Below are 13,074 nucleotides of genomic sequence, written 5' to 3' on the forward strand. Positions count from 1 at the left end.
TCTTTCCCTGCAGGAGCAGAGGGAGGAGGAGAGGGTTGTTTTGCTGCAGAGTTGGATCTCTCTCGTCCCACAGAATGAACAGAGGACTCTGAGGTTGTTCGGGATCTTCGCCCATAGCCCTGCGTAACAAATACACAGCAAAGCACAAAGTTGTCACTGCTGCAGTGATGGATCACATTTCATCTTCCTAAAAAAAAATCCTTCTTTGTAAAATCCTTTAGCAGAACTGATCTAAAAGTTAATACACCTAAAGATGGATCTTTGTCCTGGAGCCTAGTTAAGATATAAAGCCAGGACATAAATGCACAATAAACAAGCAGCTGAATATCTGACACAACATTAATTTTTTATCAAGAATTTCCACACAATTAAAGACATTTAATCTGGTTATTTGGGAACTTCTAAAAACCAAGCTTCAATTCTTGCTGCAGAATAACACAGAGCCCCCAGATCCTCTTGTGCTTGTATGGTGCTGCAATGCAGCTGAAGAAATGTATGAAATAACAATACCATATTAGCCATTCTGCCATAGAAATCATCCTCTCTCTGTTCAGGGAAGGAGTTTTGTGAAGGAGACTCTGGGGCAATTCTCTGCATTCCTTAAAAAAGAAATTAGATCATGTTAGCAGGGACACACACCAACCAAAGAACCAACAACAAACACCAAAGCCCCCAAGCCCCACAATAGTTTTAAGGCAAAAGTTTTCACCAGTTATGAGTTTTGTGCTAGAGAGAACCTGGTCTTTTAAAGAATGAGAGCTGCAATTGCTGTGATTTTTTTCCCTCTCCTGTCTGGGTTTATGTTTGTTCTAAACACAGGCCAGAGCAGGCTGAGGGATGCAACCAGCAGGATGGAGCAGTTAAAGGTTCCTCATGTCTCAAACTCTACCAAACTTAGGTTTGCCTCCTTCCACACATGTCAGGCTCTGCTGTCACAGAAATGAAACTTATCAGGGTCCCAGAAGCTCACATCCAGAGGCAGAAATCCCTGATACAGACCCTGGAAACAGAACTGCCAATCCCAGTGCACTCAGGGATGATCTGTCAGGGTCTAAATCATGATCTGCTGAGTCTGACCTCACTCTTAAAGTAAGCCAAAAAAGCAGGATGAATACTACAACTTTCTACAGATGTTTCTATACCATTACATGGTGTTTGTAAATTCATTACCCAAAACATTGACTATTTTTTTAATACTGAGATATTTTGAATTATTCCCCAAAACACTTTATTCCCCTTAGAAGGAAGGAAAGCTGTTTATTAAGATCCCAGACCTGTTTCCAGGTTTGTCTGCTCTTCTGACCGCGGTTCCATTTCTTGTGGTGGCCCTCCTGGGGGTAGTGTTGACCCTAAATACAGTGGGGATGGTTCAGTTCCATAGGGATTTGAAAATCCTTGAGGTACAAAGCCAGATCCTGGACCAAGAGGCTGAGGAGCCACTGGGTAGAAAGGGACACTTCCCTGGTCACCAGGAGGAGGAATCATGGCAGCTGAGCCATCAAGGACAGCCTGAGGTACTGCAGCATGAAAAAAAAAACAGAGTTAAGAGCTATAATTAAACAGAAATTCCAGTGTGAACCTTTTACCCTATGAATGATACAATGAAGAAGTGAAATCTCCCTGTTCCAACCAGCCTCTTAAGTGGTTTCTTCTATCAGAAACCCGAAACCTTTGTTTTCTCTCTGTCATAAAGGACGTGAAACACCAACCTGAAGGCATCAGCTGCACGCTCTGCATCTGTTGAGCCATATTAGGTAACAAGGATGCCAACAAGGCATTTTCAGCACCTGGACCCACGTCACGGCCACCTCCCCCATCACACTGACTGGCACGGTCCAGTTCAGAGCTGGGAGTGCTGCATTCATATGGAGGGGGAGTGGATCTGTCTGTGTTATAGGCTATTGCACCCTCCTGCATGAAAAAGCAAAATATTATTAACTGAACTGTACTAGACATTCAGTTCATAACCAAGGGAACACAGAGCAAAGCAAATCTTAGGTGTGAAAACAGGTTTTTAGTGTTAGTCAAGAAATGAACTGTCAGCCATTTATAAGCCAAGTTCAACCAATAATTTAAAGAGTTTATTTGTTTTTGAATTGAAACAGTTAATTGGCTCAGGGTTCAAATTGCTAACACATCTCTTTAAATAAATGGCAATTCTTTCCTTTCTGTTATAATCTAGGAACACTAATTCACACACAATTTTATGACAAGCAGATCCCCTGCTTACAGCAGGAGTTACTGCAACCTAGTGAGTCTTGCAATTCTCCTTGCATTATGGTATTAAGAAAAACCTGTCTCATACAACTTTAACTATTCTGTATTGAATCTCAGAGCACTAAAGTGTGGCAAATTCACTTGGTTTACATCATAACATTTGCAATTTATGACATGAGTGTATAAGGTCACTTCCCACGTTTCTGTGATTAGCAGTGTGAAAAAAACATTTTGGAAACTGGATTTACACTAATCCTTTAAAGAGAATAATTCATGCTGAAAAGCACACACTGTACCTTGATCTGTCCATCCACATGTCGAAGTGTTACTAACCAGGAGGGTTCAATAAAAGATTCCTGTTCTGGTTTTTCTTTTATCTGAGGGTCAAACAGGCGCAGCTGGGATGACATCTGAGGAAAAGAACCATTGCGAAGTGTGAGTTCATCAGCCACAGCTTCCCACCTACAATATCCAGCCACGAACACTTCATTCCTCCTCCTGGTACCTGGATTAGCTGGCCAATCAGCACGGGGGAATAGTAATGGGGATCTTTCAGGACAGTTCTGGAAATCACTTCACAGTAGTGGAAAGCCTGGGCAGCAAGGCCCATCTCAGCCAGCCGACAGGCATAGATGAACTTGAAAACCTGGGGGAGGCAAGCAGGACAAATAAACCAAGTGTTCACAACACTCTGAGTGGGAACAAATAAAAGGCACTCTGGCATTTCAGCTGAAAGCTCAGGTATCTCATTATCACATCTAAAATTTAAGGAACAAGCATTCAATTCTCCTCTTCCACCTAATGCATCCAGTGGAAGTTGTCTATTTATCTACAGCTAGTGCCAGCAAATTCTGCTGGATTTTTCTTTTGGAATAGAGAATTACAATAAAAAAAGTTATAATTCAGAAGTTCAGGATGTAGAGGTGAAAAAAGTGAAAATGAAATGTGGCAAACAGGAAAACAGCTATATTACATTGCTATCCATGGATATTTGATGTCATAGCAGATAAAATATTTGCCACACTGACTACAGCACATGAAAGATTAAAAGCATGAAATCTGCCAAAACAGAAACCAAACCAAAACAGGAACAGCTCTTCACCTGGAAATTGGGCAAGCAGCCAGGCTGACTACCTAGTGACTGTGCATATTCATAGGCTTCTGTTCTTTGAATGGCTTCATTGGTGGCAAACTTTAAAAACGGCAAGCTGTTTCAAACAGGAGAAGAAAAATATTATTTGAGTTTATATATGTTGACAAGAAACACAGATCTGTCGGTGTCAGTCACACAGCTCTGTCAGACACAAAATATCAACAACTTCTACAAGACACCACATCAAATAGTTATTTCAAAATCAGCTGCTCCTTGTGAGGACAAGGGGAGCAATGCAATTCAGTCTCTCAAACTTTCATTTGCAGCTGCTCCTTGTGAGGACAAGGGGAGCGAGCAATGCAATTCAGTCTCTCAAACTTTCATTTTTGCATTGAAAAAGTTGTGTTTAAAAAAAAAAAAAAAAAAAAAAAAAAAAAAAGAAAGCCAGACCTGTGATTTGATCCAATTAGGACAAGCTTTGTTGTCTTCCTTGTGTAAACTCCAAACCCAACTTGGGCCATAAGGTAACAAAAATGAGCAGCATCCAGCAGGCCTTTAGAAGCTGCAGAAAAATAAAGAACAGAGCTCAGGATATTTCAGTGGCACATCCTTTGTCCTGTATTGTTTGGCTTTGCATTCAAATGCTTTCACAATAGAGACAAGCCCATACAAAACTGCTCCACTTTATATTTTATGAAGAAATTGCCTGTTTTCAAAAAACATAAGCTGAGCAATCAAAGCTTTTCCTTCAGTCATCACCCTGTTCATTCCCCAAGAGTTACCAAGAGTGTCTCCCATGGTAGCAATGGTCCTGGATTCCAAGTCCACATTATTGGTCAAGTTGGATAACACCATTGCTAGATGAGGCCTCCAGTCTCCCCATTTCTCATCTCCACAGCACTAAAATTAGAAGAATTACTAGGTCAAATCAGTGACTGGAGCTCTGCATGGCTAAGTGTTTCAACCTAAAAACGACCAAAACAACTTCTCTGACATTCTAGAAAGATTTCTGTTGGGAACTCCACTCCTCCCTGCAGCTCCCAGTGAATCTTACCGTGGATGCAGCTGGCATCCTTCCAGACATGAGCTGGTAAACAGTCTGCAGAGGGTCATTAATTGGGAGACTGTTGGCAAATCTGCAGAGACATTGCAGAGAAAAACAAAACACAAACATGGGGTAAGCAGTTAAAATGTACTTCAGCTCTCAGTGGCAATGAATCTAACCTAGTTCAAGAGAAGGAAGTGCTGTGTGAAAATACTACACTGAAGAAGAAATTGGGATAACGTTCAAAAGTAAAACATTCCCAGTGAACTGGGTCTGGCACTGTAACACCAGTCAGTCCAAGCTAGGAAAAACCTCTGGATTCTCCCCAAGCCAGCTGACTTTAACAAAACTGACAATTGAGTTTTTGCAGTTTTTCCCAAGCAAGGCCACAGATGACATTGTTCAAATACCCCTTAAATGGAACAGGTGGCAGAAAATAACTTCTCAGGTTTAATAACTTCTCAGCCAGAAGACCCCAGAATAAAAAGTAACAAATGACAAATAAATACACAGTAAAACTAAGGCATAATTCTTGCATGAACTACTATGGATAACGCATGATTTTGACATTCTCCACCTCACTAGCAGAACAGGCAGCCAAATTTCACTAATCAAAAAGCAACTCAGTACCTGGTCATCACTCTTGCATGTGTCCTGCTGTCCATTTTGCTGGCAAGGAGCAGAGCATGACCCCACAAACCATGCTTCATGGCAGACTCCAAAGCATCCTAATCAAGACACAAATTAGCTTACTGGGAATAGCTTCACATATTACTCACCAAAACAGCTGTGCAGTAGTAATTTGTGATCAAATCAAAATATGTTTGTTCAGATAAAAGCTAGAAAACAAATACTATTTTGCTTTAGATTATGAACTGTAGGGCAAAATATTTTCTGTATCAGTGTAGTGCAGTGCCATGAAATATTATACGCACTACAAATGTTGCAAAAGTAAGTAGCAGCACAAGCACTCACTTTCTTACGGCCATAAAGCAGCAACTCCCTGAATCTCTCAGTCTCCTTCTCAAAACTGTCAACTGTGGTTAGAAGATTATCAGTGAGAAATGAGAGCTGGGCTTCACCAGATTCCTCTTCCACTTGTTCCAAAGCCTCATTAGTGAAATCAATCAAATTTGCCTCATTAGGGGACTTCCCAGGAAGCCACACTGTTTTATGATCTCGGAGCAGAAGTTCAGCCAGGTCTGTTCCCACAACAGTCTGTGTGTGTGGAGAGAAAACAAAAATTGAAAAACCTGTTATGTCAACACTGCCTGCATTTTATTTGTCACTTCAACAGCAATATGTGAACATCAGCACCTCTGAGCAGCTGCAGATGAGCGCCCAGTTTCCACATTCCTTCAGCCTGTGAACTATTCCATGATCAGTGACTATAACACGTATTCCTGATCTTTACACAAAAACTACTTGTGAACAAAATCCTTTAGGGCAGATAAAAACTTGAGCAGTGAGACATACCCCATTCTGCCTGCACAACAGTACAATAAAGTCCCAAAGAAGACTTGCAGATTCTTTGTCAATTAAATTTTCATTCTTAAAGCACTGTGCAGCTTTACTTTGTGCAAAATTAATAACATCCACTTTATGGGTCTCATCCCTGAAAAAAAAAAAAAATAAGAAAAGAAGTTTTTAATGAGACATATATAAACATTCAGGTCATTATGTGTGATTAGTCTGAGGAATAAATTTAAAGCTCCTGTATTATTTAAGCAGGCGAAAAGCCACAAATATTTTAAGTCAGTTTAAATGCTGTAATTTACAGGCAATGAAGAAATTATTTCTGAATGCTTTAAAGTTATTTCTGGAAACTGCAAGAACATACTTAGCAAGAGGACCAGGAAAGGCTCGCATCTCTTCTTGCTCTGGAGAATGCTGTAACATAGTCTGAAACACAAATATAATCCATAAGAAATTCTTATACCTATGAATTTTGCTTTTTATCAATAAAACACCCAGACCTGAACATAACCCATCATGTAATCAAGCCTCTTTAACAAAATACAAAGGGTGACTTGCAACCTGCTCAAGGATGATAAATTATGAAATCTACTTTACATGGAAGTTACTCTGTACATCATCCTGGACAAAATTATAAAGAGCTGGATGATCTCGTCATGACTAAGTCATCTCTCAGAGGAAAAGAACTTTTAAATTTACTGTTTTATTTATGATTACAGCCCAAACTGGTAAAGATACATGCAGTGACATTAAAAAAAAAAAAGAAATCAGGATGTTATAGATTCAAGTTCCCTACTCCCCTTCCAAAAGAAGGACCTTTATTCCATTACTTCCCATTTTTCCTTTTAAACTTTACCTCCATGCTGTGGATTTCAACCAGAGCTGGCTGGCCCTCAGAAGGCAGGTTTGGCAGTGCTTTTATTAAGAAGCCCCCAGGCCCAAACCTGGCACAAATATGAGGCACTGAAAATTTCTCAGGTGTTGAGGGCCTTAAAGGTGCTGAAATTGGGAGAAAAGATAAAATAAGAACAGGTTACTATGTCTTGTAACTAAGTAAACTTGCTGATGTATTTACCCAATTCAATAATTCTGGAGTATTAGTGGAAAACACTCTGTCATTTAATTTGGCTGAACTTTGTAAGAAACAATTAATCAGTTCCTTTATAGTCCCAAAGTCCCACATCTGAAGATTTGCAATAACTAGAAAAGTAAACTAAAGAACTTTAAAATCCACTTATTTTTTTCAATGCAGGGGCTTTGATTGTTTGTATCAGACACATTTCTGTGATCTCTGTACAAACGTGTAACACATCTTCAAAGAGCTAATGACAGACATCAACAGACTTTGGAAAAGATTTTCCAGAGAAGTGTTTTGCCTCTATAGCACAATGCTTCCCCTCCTTCCCCAGCGTGTCCATACCTTTTTCCACAGCTGACCAGCCCGTTTCAGCAGGGTAGCCATAGTCTGTAAAAGGCTGCTGTCCATCAAAGCTGGGATCATACCCTCCATAGGGATAATCCGCATGGAGCGACACTACCTGCGCAGGGGTTTCATAGGCATTACCCGTTAGATCGTGATTGCTCCTGTAGAGCTGGCTCTAGACAGATCAGATCAGTGAGGGTTAGCTGGGAGCTTGGAGTTACACACAACAAGCAGCACTGCAGACTGTGAGCATTCCCTCCTGACAGCTTCCATTGTCAATGCTCCTTGGGAACCAGGCTTACTGCACCACTGCCTTGCAGAAAGCCACCCGGTGAGATCCTTCTGTAGCACAGGCTACAGCAGATAATTAATTTATCTTTGTCTTCTCCCCCAGTGTTTTTACCATCATTTGATCTGTTCACATCCAAGCACGTTCAATTCTCTCACAACAGAATTTCTATGTTCTTGTGTGAAAAGCATGAGTTCTGTTACCAGCAACTGTGAGTCAGAATGAATGTTCACCTCTGCTGTAACAGACAGAGTCTCAACAGAATAAACCCAACAAATGCCAAATGGCTTCAGGTGCCTAAAGATTAATGCCTAAATGATTTCCAGTACTACTTCAAATATTACTAAATGAATTGGAATTCAGACTGGGAAAGTACCTAAACTTCCATGAAACATGGGGAACCAACTACAGGTAAAATGACCCATTACATGAGCTAAAAGTGTACCTCAAAAATTAGCCAAATATTCTCTGAGGTTTTCAGGTATCTGTAGTTGCGGTGTAAAGTGGATGAGTAATCAGTTAGCTTTGGTTTTTGCTTTTAAAGTCAAAATAACATCATACAAATATGGAGTTAGTCCTTTAACACATCCCAAGTTCAGTAACACAGTCATGCTCGTGATGAGAAAAATGACATGACACAAAGCCAGGCACACTGTCCACTACAGCCAAGCACAGGGAAGGCAAAGTTCTCACAAACAGCAAATGGATTCAGTAGAGGAAATTTTCCATTTCTGTGTGTGTAGCAACTTGCACAGCTGAGTGCTGATTTTGGTTAAAGTTCTCTTGACAACTGTGACAAATATTAAGTTCAAAACGGTATTAAAAACCAGCCTTAACTCACAAAAATTTTCAAAACACACATTCCCTGCGCTAACACCCAAAATATTTTCTTATTTTCTAACGCTTCACCCACTCCCAACAGAGGAAGTGCCAGGTTGGTGTGTGCAGCTGGAACTCACTTGCTGGGAGCGAGAGCTGAAGCTGCTCTGGTGGCTGTGGACGCTGCGGGAGCTGCGCAGGCTGTGGCCGGAGTGCTCGCTGTGGACGCTGCGCCGGTCAAACTCGTCCCCGTAGGGATCCCTGTGGGGCTCCGAGTCATCATCAAAGCTCCCGGTGAAACGGGGATCGTATCTCCAGTTATCCTCGGCCAGCCATGGCCCCCAGGGAGGTGACTGTCAGGAAAACCAGACCTCACTCCAGAAGGGTTCTTAAACCACTGCCTACACCGAGGTTCTTGTTACAGCAAACAAACTGACATTCCTTCAAGGAGTTCATCCTGAATATTCAAGATCAAGACCAACATCATACTCAGAGTCTGCTCTAAAAACCCACAGAATGTTCAACTAGCTTGAAAACAAGTGCTGCTACCTCCAATCCTTCTCTCAGAGTGATGTGACAGCTCATCTGGTTTCCTTCAATGACCTATGTTAAAGCTACAGAAAGGACTAGCAGCACTGTGAAATTTGTGTAACACTGCATTTTAGCAGTCTGTGCCAGAGAACCTGCTGCTCCAGCTCTGGAAAGAGCACTGGGAGAACGTGGATTGACTGGACAAACCTGCTGCCATATGGATATGCTTCTCTCTTCTGGTAAGGGTTGTGTTCAGCATCATACCAGTACCTCTGGTCATAACTTCTAGGGTCTCTGTACCTGGGGTCATATGGGTATCGTTCCCAGCGACTTGGATCTTTGGAAAAGAAAAATAAATGGTTCAGATATTGGTAGCCTTGGCTATCATCTTTTTCTACTTCTTTCTCTTTAATTACAAACTGGTTTGGTCCTGAAGCACAGAGCAAAACCAAAGCAATGTACTTAAAGCTATGTAAATATGTCCACTTCTTTTTAGTTAAAAAAAAAAAAACCAACAACTTTAAAGATCAATTTTACACCTTTTAGAGAAAACATGGTTTTCTCTAAAAAGATGGTTGTTATAGTTAGTTACTCTTGAGGGGTCAGTGTTTGCCATCAGATCTTTTCTAACACCTTTAAAACTCAATCCTGCTATCTGTTATGACATTCACAGAATCTTTGTGATCAGTCTGCAGACTGCCAAGCAAAACATCTCAGGATGTGGACAGATGTTGCTTAAAACCCTCCCAGGCACTACACAAGCAATTACCTCCAGACTCCCAACGCCAGCATATCTCAGTGAGCACTCAGATAATGATGGACAAAACCAAAATCCAGTCATGAGTCAACTTCTGTTTACAGCCACCTAAAATTCACTTTACAGGTTTGCCTGCAGGTCACACACCAAGGACACACCCCAGTGAAAGGCAGACTGAGGTGAGGAAAAAACTTATTTTATTTTCTATTTACTACTTCTACTGACCAAAAAACATACAGAAAAGATGGAGAGGTATTAAGAACTGAAGTAGGCAAAAAATCAATTTTCAGCAAGCATAATTTTAGTCTTGCTGGTCATTGAAAGGACACCAGTTATATTCATGTGGGTTCTCTGATCTTAAAATTTCTCTTCCCCATAAATTATTGTTTAAATCTGCAATTTTCTATGGCAAAAAAATCAGAGTTCTTTTTGACACCTTACCTCCATAATCATAGGAGTTTGGGTAATAGCCTGAATAATAATCACTCCATCCACTTTTTCCATAATAATCTTCTGTATACCCTTGCCTGAAAGAAAGCACACAAGTATAAAAAAGTTGTTATTTCACCTTAATCTCTTCTAAAGTCAGCAGGAGGTAGGAAAAACTCTATGCCACAACTGATTAGATAGTTTCATAGTTAAAACAATGCATTTCCAGAAAGTCAGGGAATCATAAAATTAAGACTTTACAACCCAATACAGCACTAAATTGTTGTGTGCCATCAAAAGCTGACAGCCCTTAGCATACAATAATTTAGTGGCATTGTAAACTGCTTTGGTGATAAGTTTAATTACTTACAGACAATTAATCACAAAAACTACTGCTATAATTAGCATCCTTTGAACTGTCTCAACAGAGAAGTCGATAATTTAACAATTCATTAAGAAATAATGGCCACTCCAAATTTAATGGTGTTTTATTATACAGCTTCTGATGAAGAAAATACTCATTTACAGAGCTGATTGTCCAAAGGAGCACAAAAACATGGCTAAAACCAACACAGCAAAGTAAGGGTCAGCGCACAGAAAAAAATAATTAGCATTCTTCTGATGGAAAAAGAAAGATGTGGCCATTGCTCGAAAAATCATGAGCCTTTATTAGATAACATTTTCAGGTCATCATCCTAGAATTTCTGAAAAAAGCCAGAGGATGAATGTTAGATGAAAAATGCAGTGTCTACATGTATGCACATAAATGTATATATATGTATACATCCATGGATGTTTGTACCTCCACAGGTGCATCACACTCACAAACACACTTGTGCATATACACAGAGCAGGTGAAGATATTTAACGCCAGTGTGAAGTGATGGCAACTTCCACGCTTCCCTACAACTGAGAGTGCAAACTCCAAAGCGGCCCAGCGAGTCAAGGAGTGTGGGAAGTCTGCTAACACAGCACTCACTCTGCAGAGGAGGTCTGATCTTATCAGATCAGGTTTAGCCACCCAACCAGTCTCCCCAGTCTCCCCCAGAGAGATCCCATTCCCTCCCCCAAGCAGCGTTTACAAAGCTGCATCACCACCATTGGCACATTCAGGGCAGTTTCACACACACACAGCTCTGCTGCCCTGCAGCTCCTCACCACAGCCCCTGTCTGACTGCACTGGCACTCACACAGCAGCCCTGACAGAGCCACTTCTAACAGGCTTTGATCTGCCCACTGCCACATACAGAAACTTCAACCCCTTCTAAAAATAGTACCTCAGGAGGGTACACACGACAAGTGCTACTAGAGGTTATCATCTCATTTCAAGAGCTCACAGCACACTTAAATTCACTCATAAAATGGTAAAAGTTATCACATGGAGTTACAGGCACTGTTTTGTGCTCCTCAAGACTGAAATACATCTATAATCTTCTGCAGGTGGTAACCAAAATGTTGTATTTGTAATTTGATCACTGCTCCATGAGTGAACTACAAACAACGGACAAATACTACAAAGGGTTTAATAATTTCCAGAGAGGTAACTGGAGTTTCTCTGTTAGAAACTGCAAAACCCCTCAGCAGATAACAACAGTAACATTTTGCCATTAATTGAAGTTCATACAAATAACTCACACAATAATCATCAGAAAGCAGCAATCTCTTCAAGGGAATTTGCTGTTTCTTTCTTGAGAAATACTAGAGATTTAATCCTACTTTTATTTAACATTTTCAAGGAGCATCTGAACACATTGTTCCCCTCTCAAATTTCTTTATTTCATATTAATCAGACAGATCAAGGCTTTTAAGTTTCCCTAATCAAAACCTGCAGTGAAATGAGTGGGTGGGACGGGCCCACACAGCACCTCTGCCATCCAGACCACAGCCTGAGAGCTTTGTGAGGAAAGCTTATCCACAGCTGAGGAAACTGTCACACAAATGGACCTGACACAGCACCAGGATGTTGTCACCTGACTCACCACTCTCTCTTCTGAGCACCTGAACCACTGTGTATCCATGGTGCCTGCAAGGCAAACCCCAACCAATGGGCAAAAGTGCCATTCATTAACAGAATGAGGGGCCCCTGCTTAAGTGCAAGGCAGAAAATAAATGAGTATTGACTAACAACCCATGGCCTGCACTGCTCTTTCACAGCAAACATCAGCACTGAGGCCATAGCAGTGACTTCCTGTCTGGCAGAAACACCAACAACCCCCAGAGAACTGAATGAAAGGAATAACAAGGCTCTAGCAAGAGAAGAGGCTGTGGAATTGTATCCTCTCCAGACGTGGCATTCGATACCATCCGTCCCTATGGCAGCACACAAAGAGGTTTTGAATTCCTCCCTGTGGTTTGTGCTGTAAAACTCCAACAGGCATCACTAGAGTCTCTGCTTTGGGGTATCCAGATCTTGACTCAATTTAGGAATTACACACCTGGAGGAAGGTCTGTCAGAGCAGTGGCTGGCCCTGGAACTGGGCCGTTCAGGCTCGGGATAGCGATAGCTCCCGGGCTCCACGTAGGCAGTGCCGCTGCCGTCGTAGTGTCGGTACCGGGGGTCGTACTGCCCATAGCTGTCCTCCTGCAAAAGGCAAGCACAGGCAAGGGAAGAGGCTTCACACCTCCAAAATAACAGTTAAACCCAAAAAACTTCACCATTCACACCACAACGGTGATACCTGAAGAGATGCAGATTAATAAACTATAGTTTAGCTTTCATTACTTTTTGTGGCAGTCATTAATATCCTCAACTTAAAGAAAAAAACCATTATGTCGGGACTAAAGGCAGTTCAACCTCTCTACTAAATCATCAATAATTGAGGCAGCAGACAGGAACCAAATTTGAGCACCTGGACAGCCAAGCCCATTATAACTGCCAACTTTTTCCAAAGAACCAAACAAATTGCTATGAGCTGACATCTGTGCCAACTGGAACTGATATCAGGAACTACTTAAGCTTCCATAATCTTTGCAGTGTCAGTTTTGTTACTGCTGT

General features: G+C 41.2%; 1 protein-coding gene across 1 annotated transcript in view; it reads right to left on the minus strand.

Annotated features, from left to right (window-relative positions):
• SEC16A (SEC16 homolog A, endoplasmic reticulum export factor) overlaps positions 1-13,074 on the minus strand; it is a 21,010-nt gene that overhangs the window by 3,590 nt on the left and 4,346 nt on the right. The window contains exons 3-22 of the mRNA XM_017745575.1: positions 12,515-12,660; positions 10,092-10,177; positions 9,097-9,230; positions 8,503-8,715; positions 7,252-7,429; positions 6,688-6,830; positions 6,196-6,257; positions 5,832-5,970; positions 5,331-5,573; positions 4,986-5,083; positions 4,365-4,446; positions 4,093-4,210; positions 3,761-3,872; positions 3,320-3,425; positions 2,723-2,863; positions 2,514-2,627; positions 1,710-1,911; positions 1,275-1,517; positions 511-599; positions 5-119 (exon numbers count right to left, since the gene is read on the minus strand). Coding sequence (XP_017601064.1) covers positions 5-119; positions 511-599; positions 1,275-1,517; positions 1,710-1,911; positions 2,514-2,627; positions 2,723-2,863; positions 3,320-3,425; positions 3,761-3,872; positions 4,093-4,210; positions 4,365-4,446; positions 4,986-5,083; positions 5,331-5,573; positions 5,832-5,970; positions 6,196-6,257; positions 6,688-6,830; positions 7,252-7,429; positions 8,503-8,715; positions 9,097-9,230; positions 10,092-10,177; positions 12,515-12,660 — 2,764 coding nt within the window. The remainder of the gene's footprint in view (positions 1-4; positions 120-510; positions 600-1,274; positions 1,518-1,709; positions 1,912-2,513; positions 2,628-2,722; positions 2,864-3,319; positions 3,426-3,760; positions 3,873-4,092; positions 4,211-4,364; positions 4,447-4,985; positions 5,084-5,330; positions 5,574-5,831; positions 5,971-6,195; positions 6,258-6,687; positions 6,831-7,251; positions 7,430-8,502; positions 8,716-9,096; positions 9,231-10,091; positions 10,178-12,514; positions 12,661-13,074) is intronic.

This window comes from Corvus brachyrhynchos, unplaced genomic scaffold (genome assembly GCF_000691975.1).
Source record: "Corvus brachyrhynchos isolate BGI_N302 unplaced genomic scaffold, ASM69197v1 scaffold59, whole genome shotgun sequence".
In the NCBI taxonomy this organism is placed as follows: Eukaryota; Metazoa; Chordata; class Aves; order Passeriformes; family Corvidae; genus Corvus; species Corvus brachyrhynchos.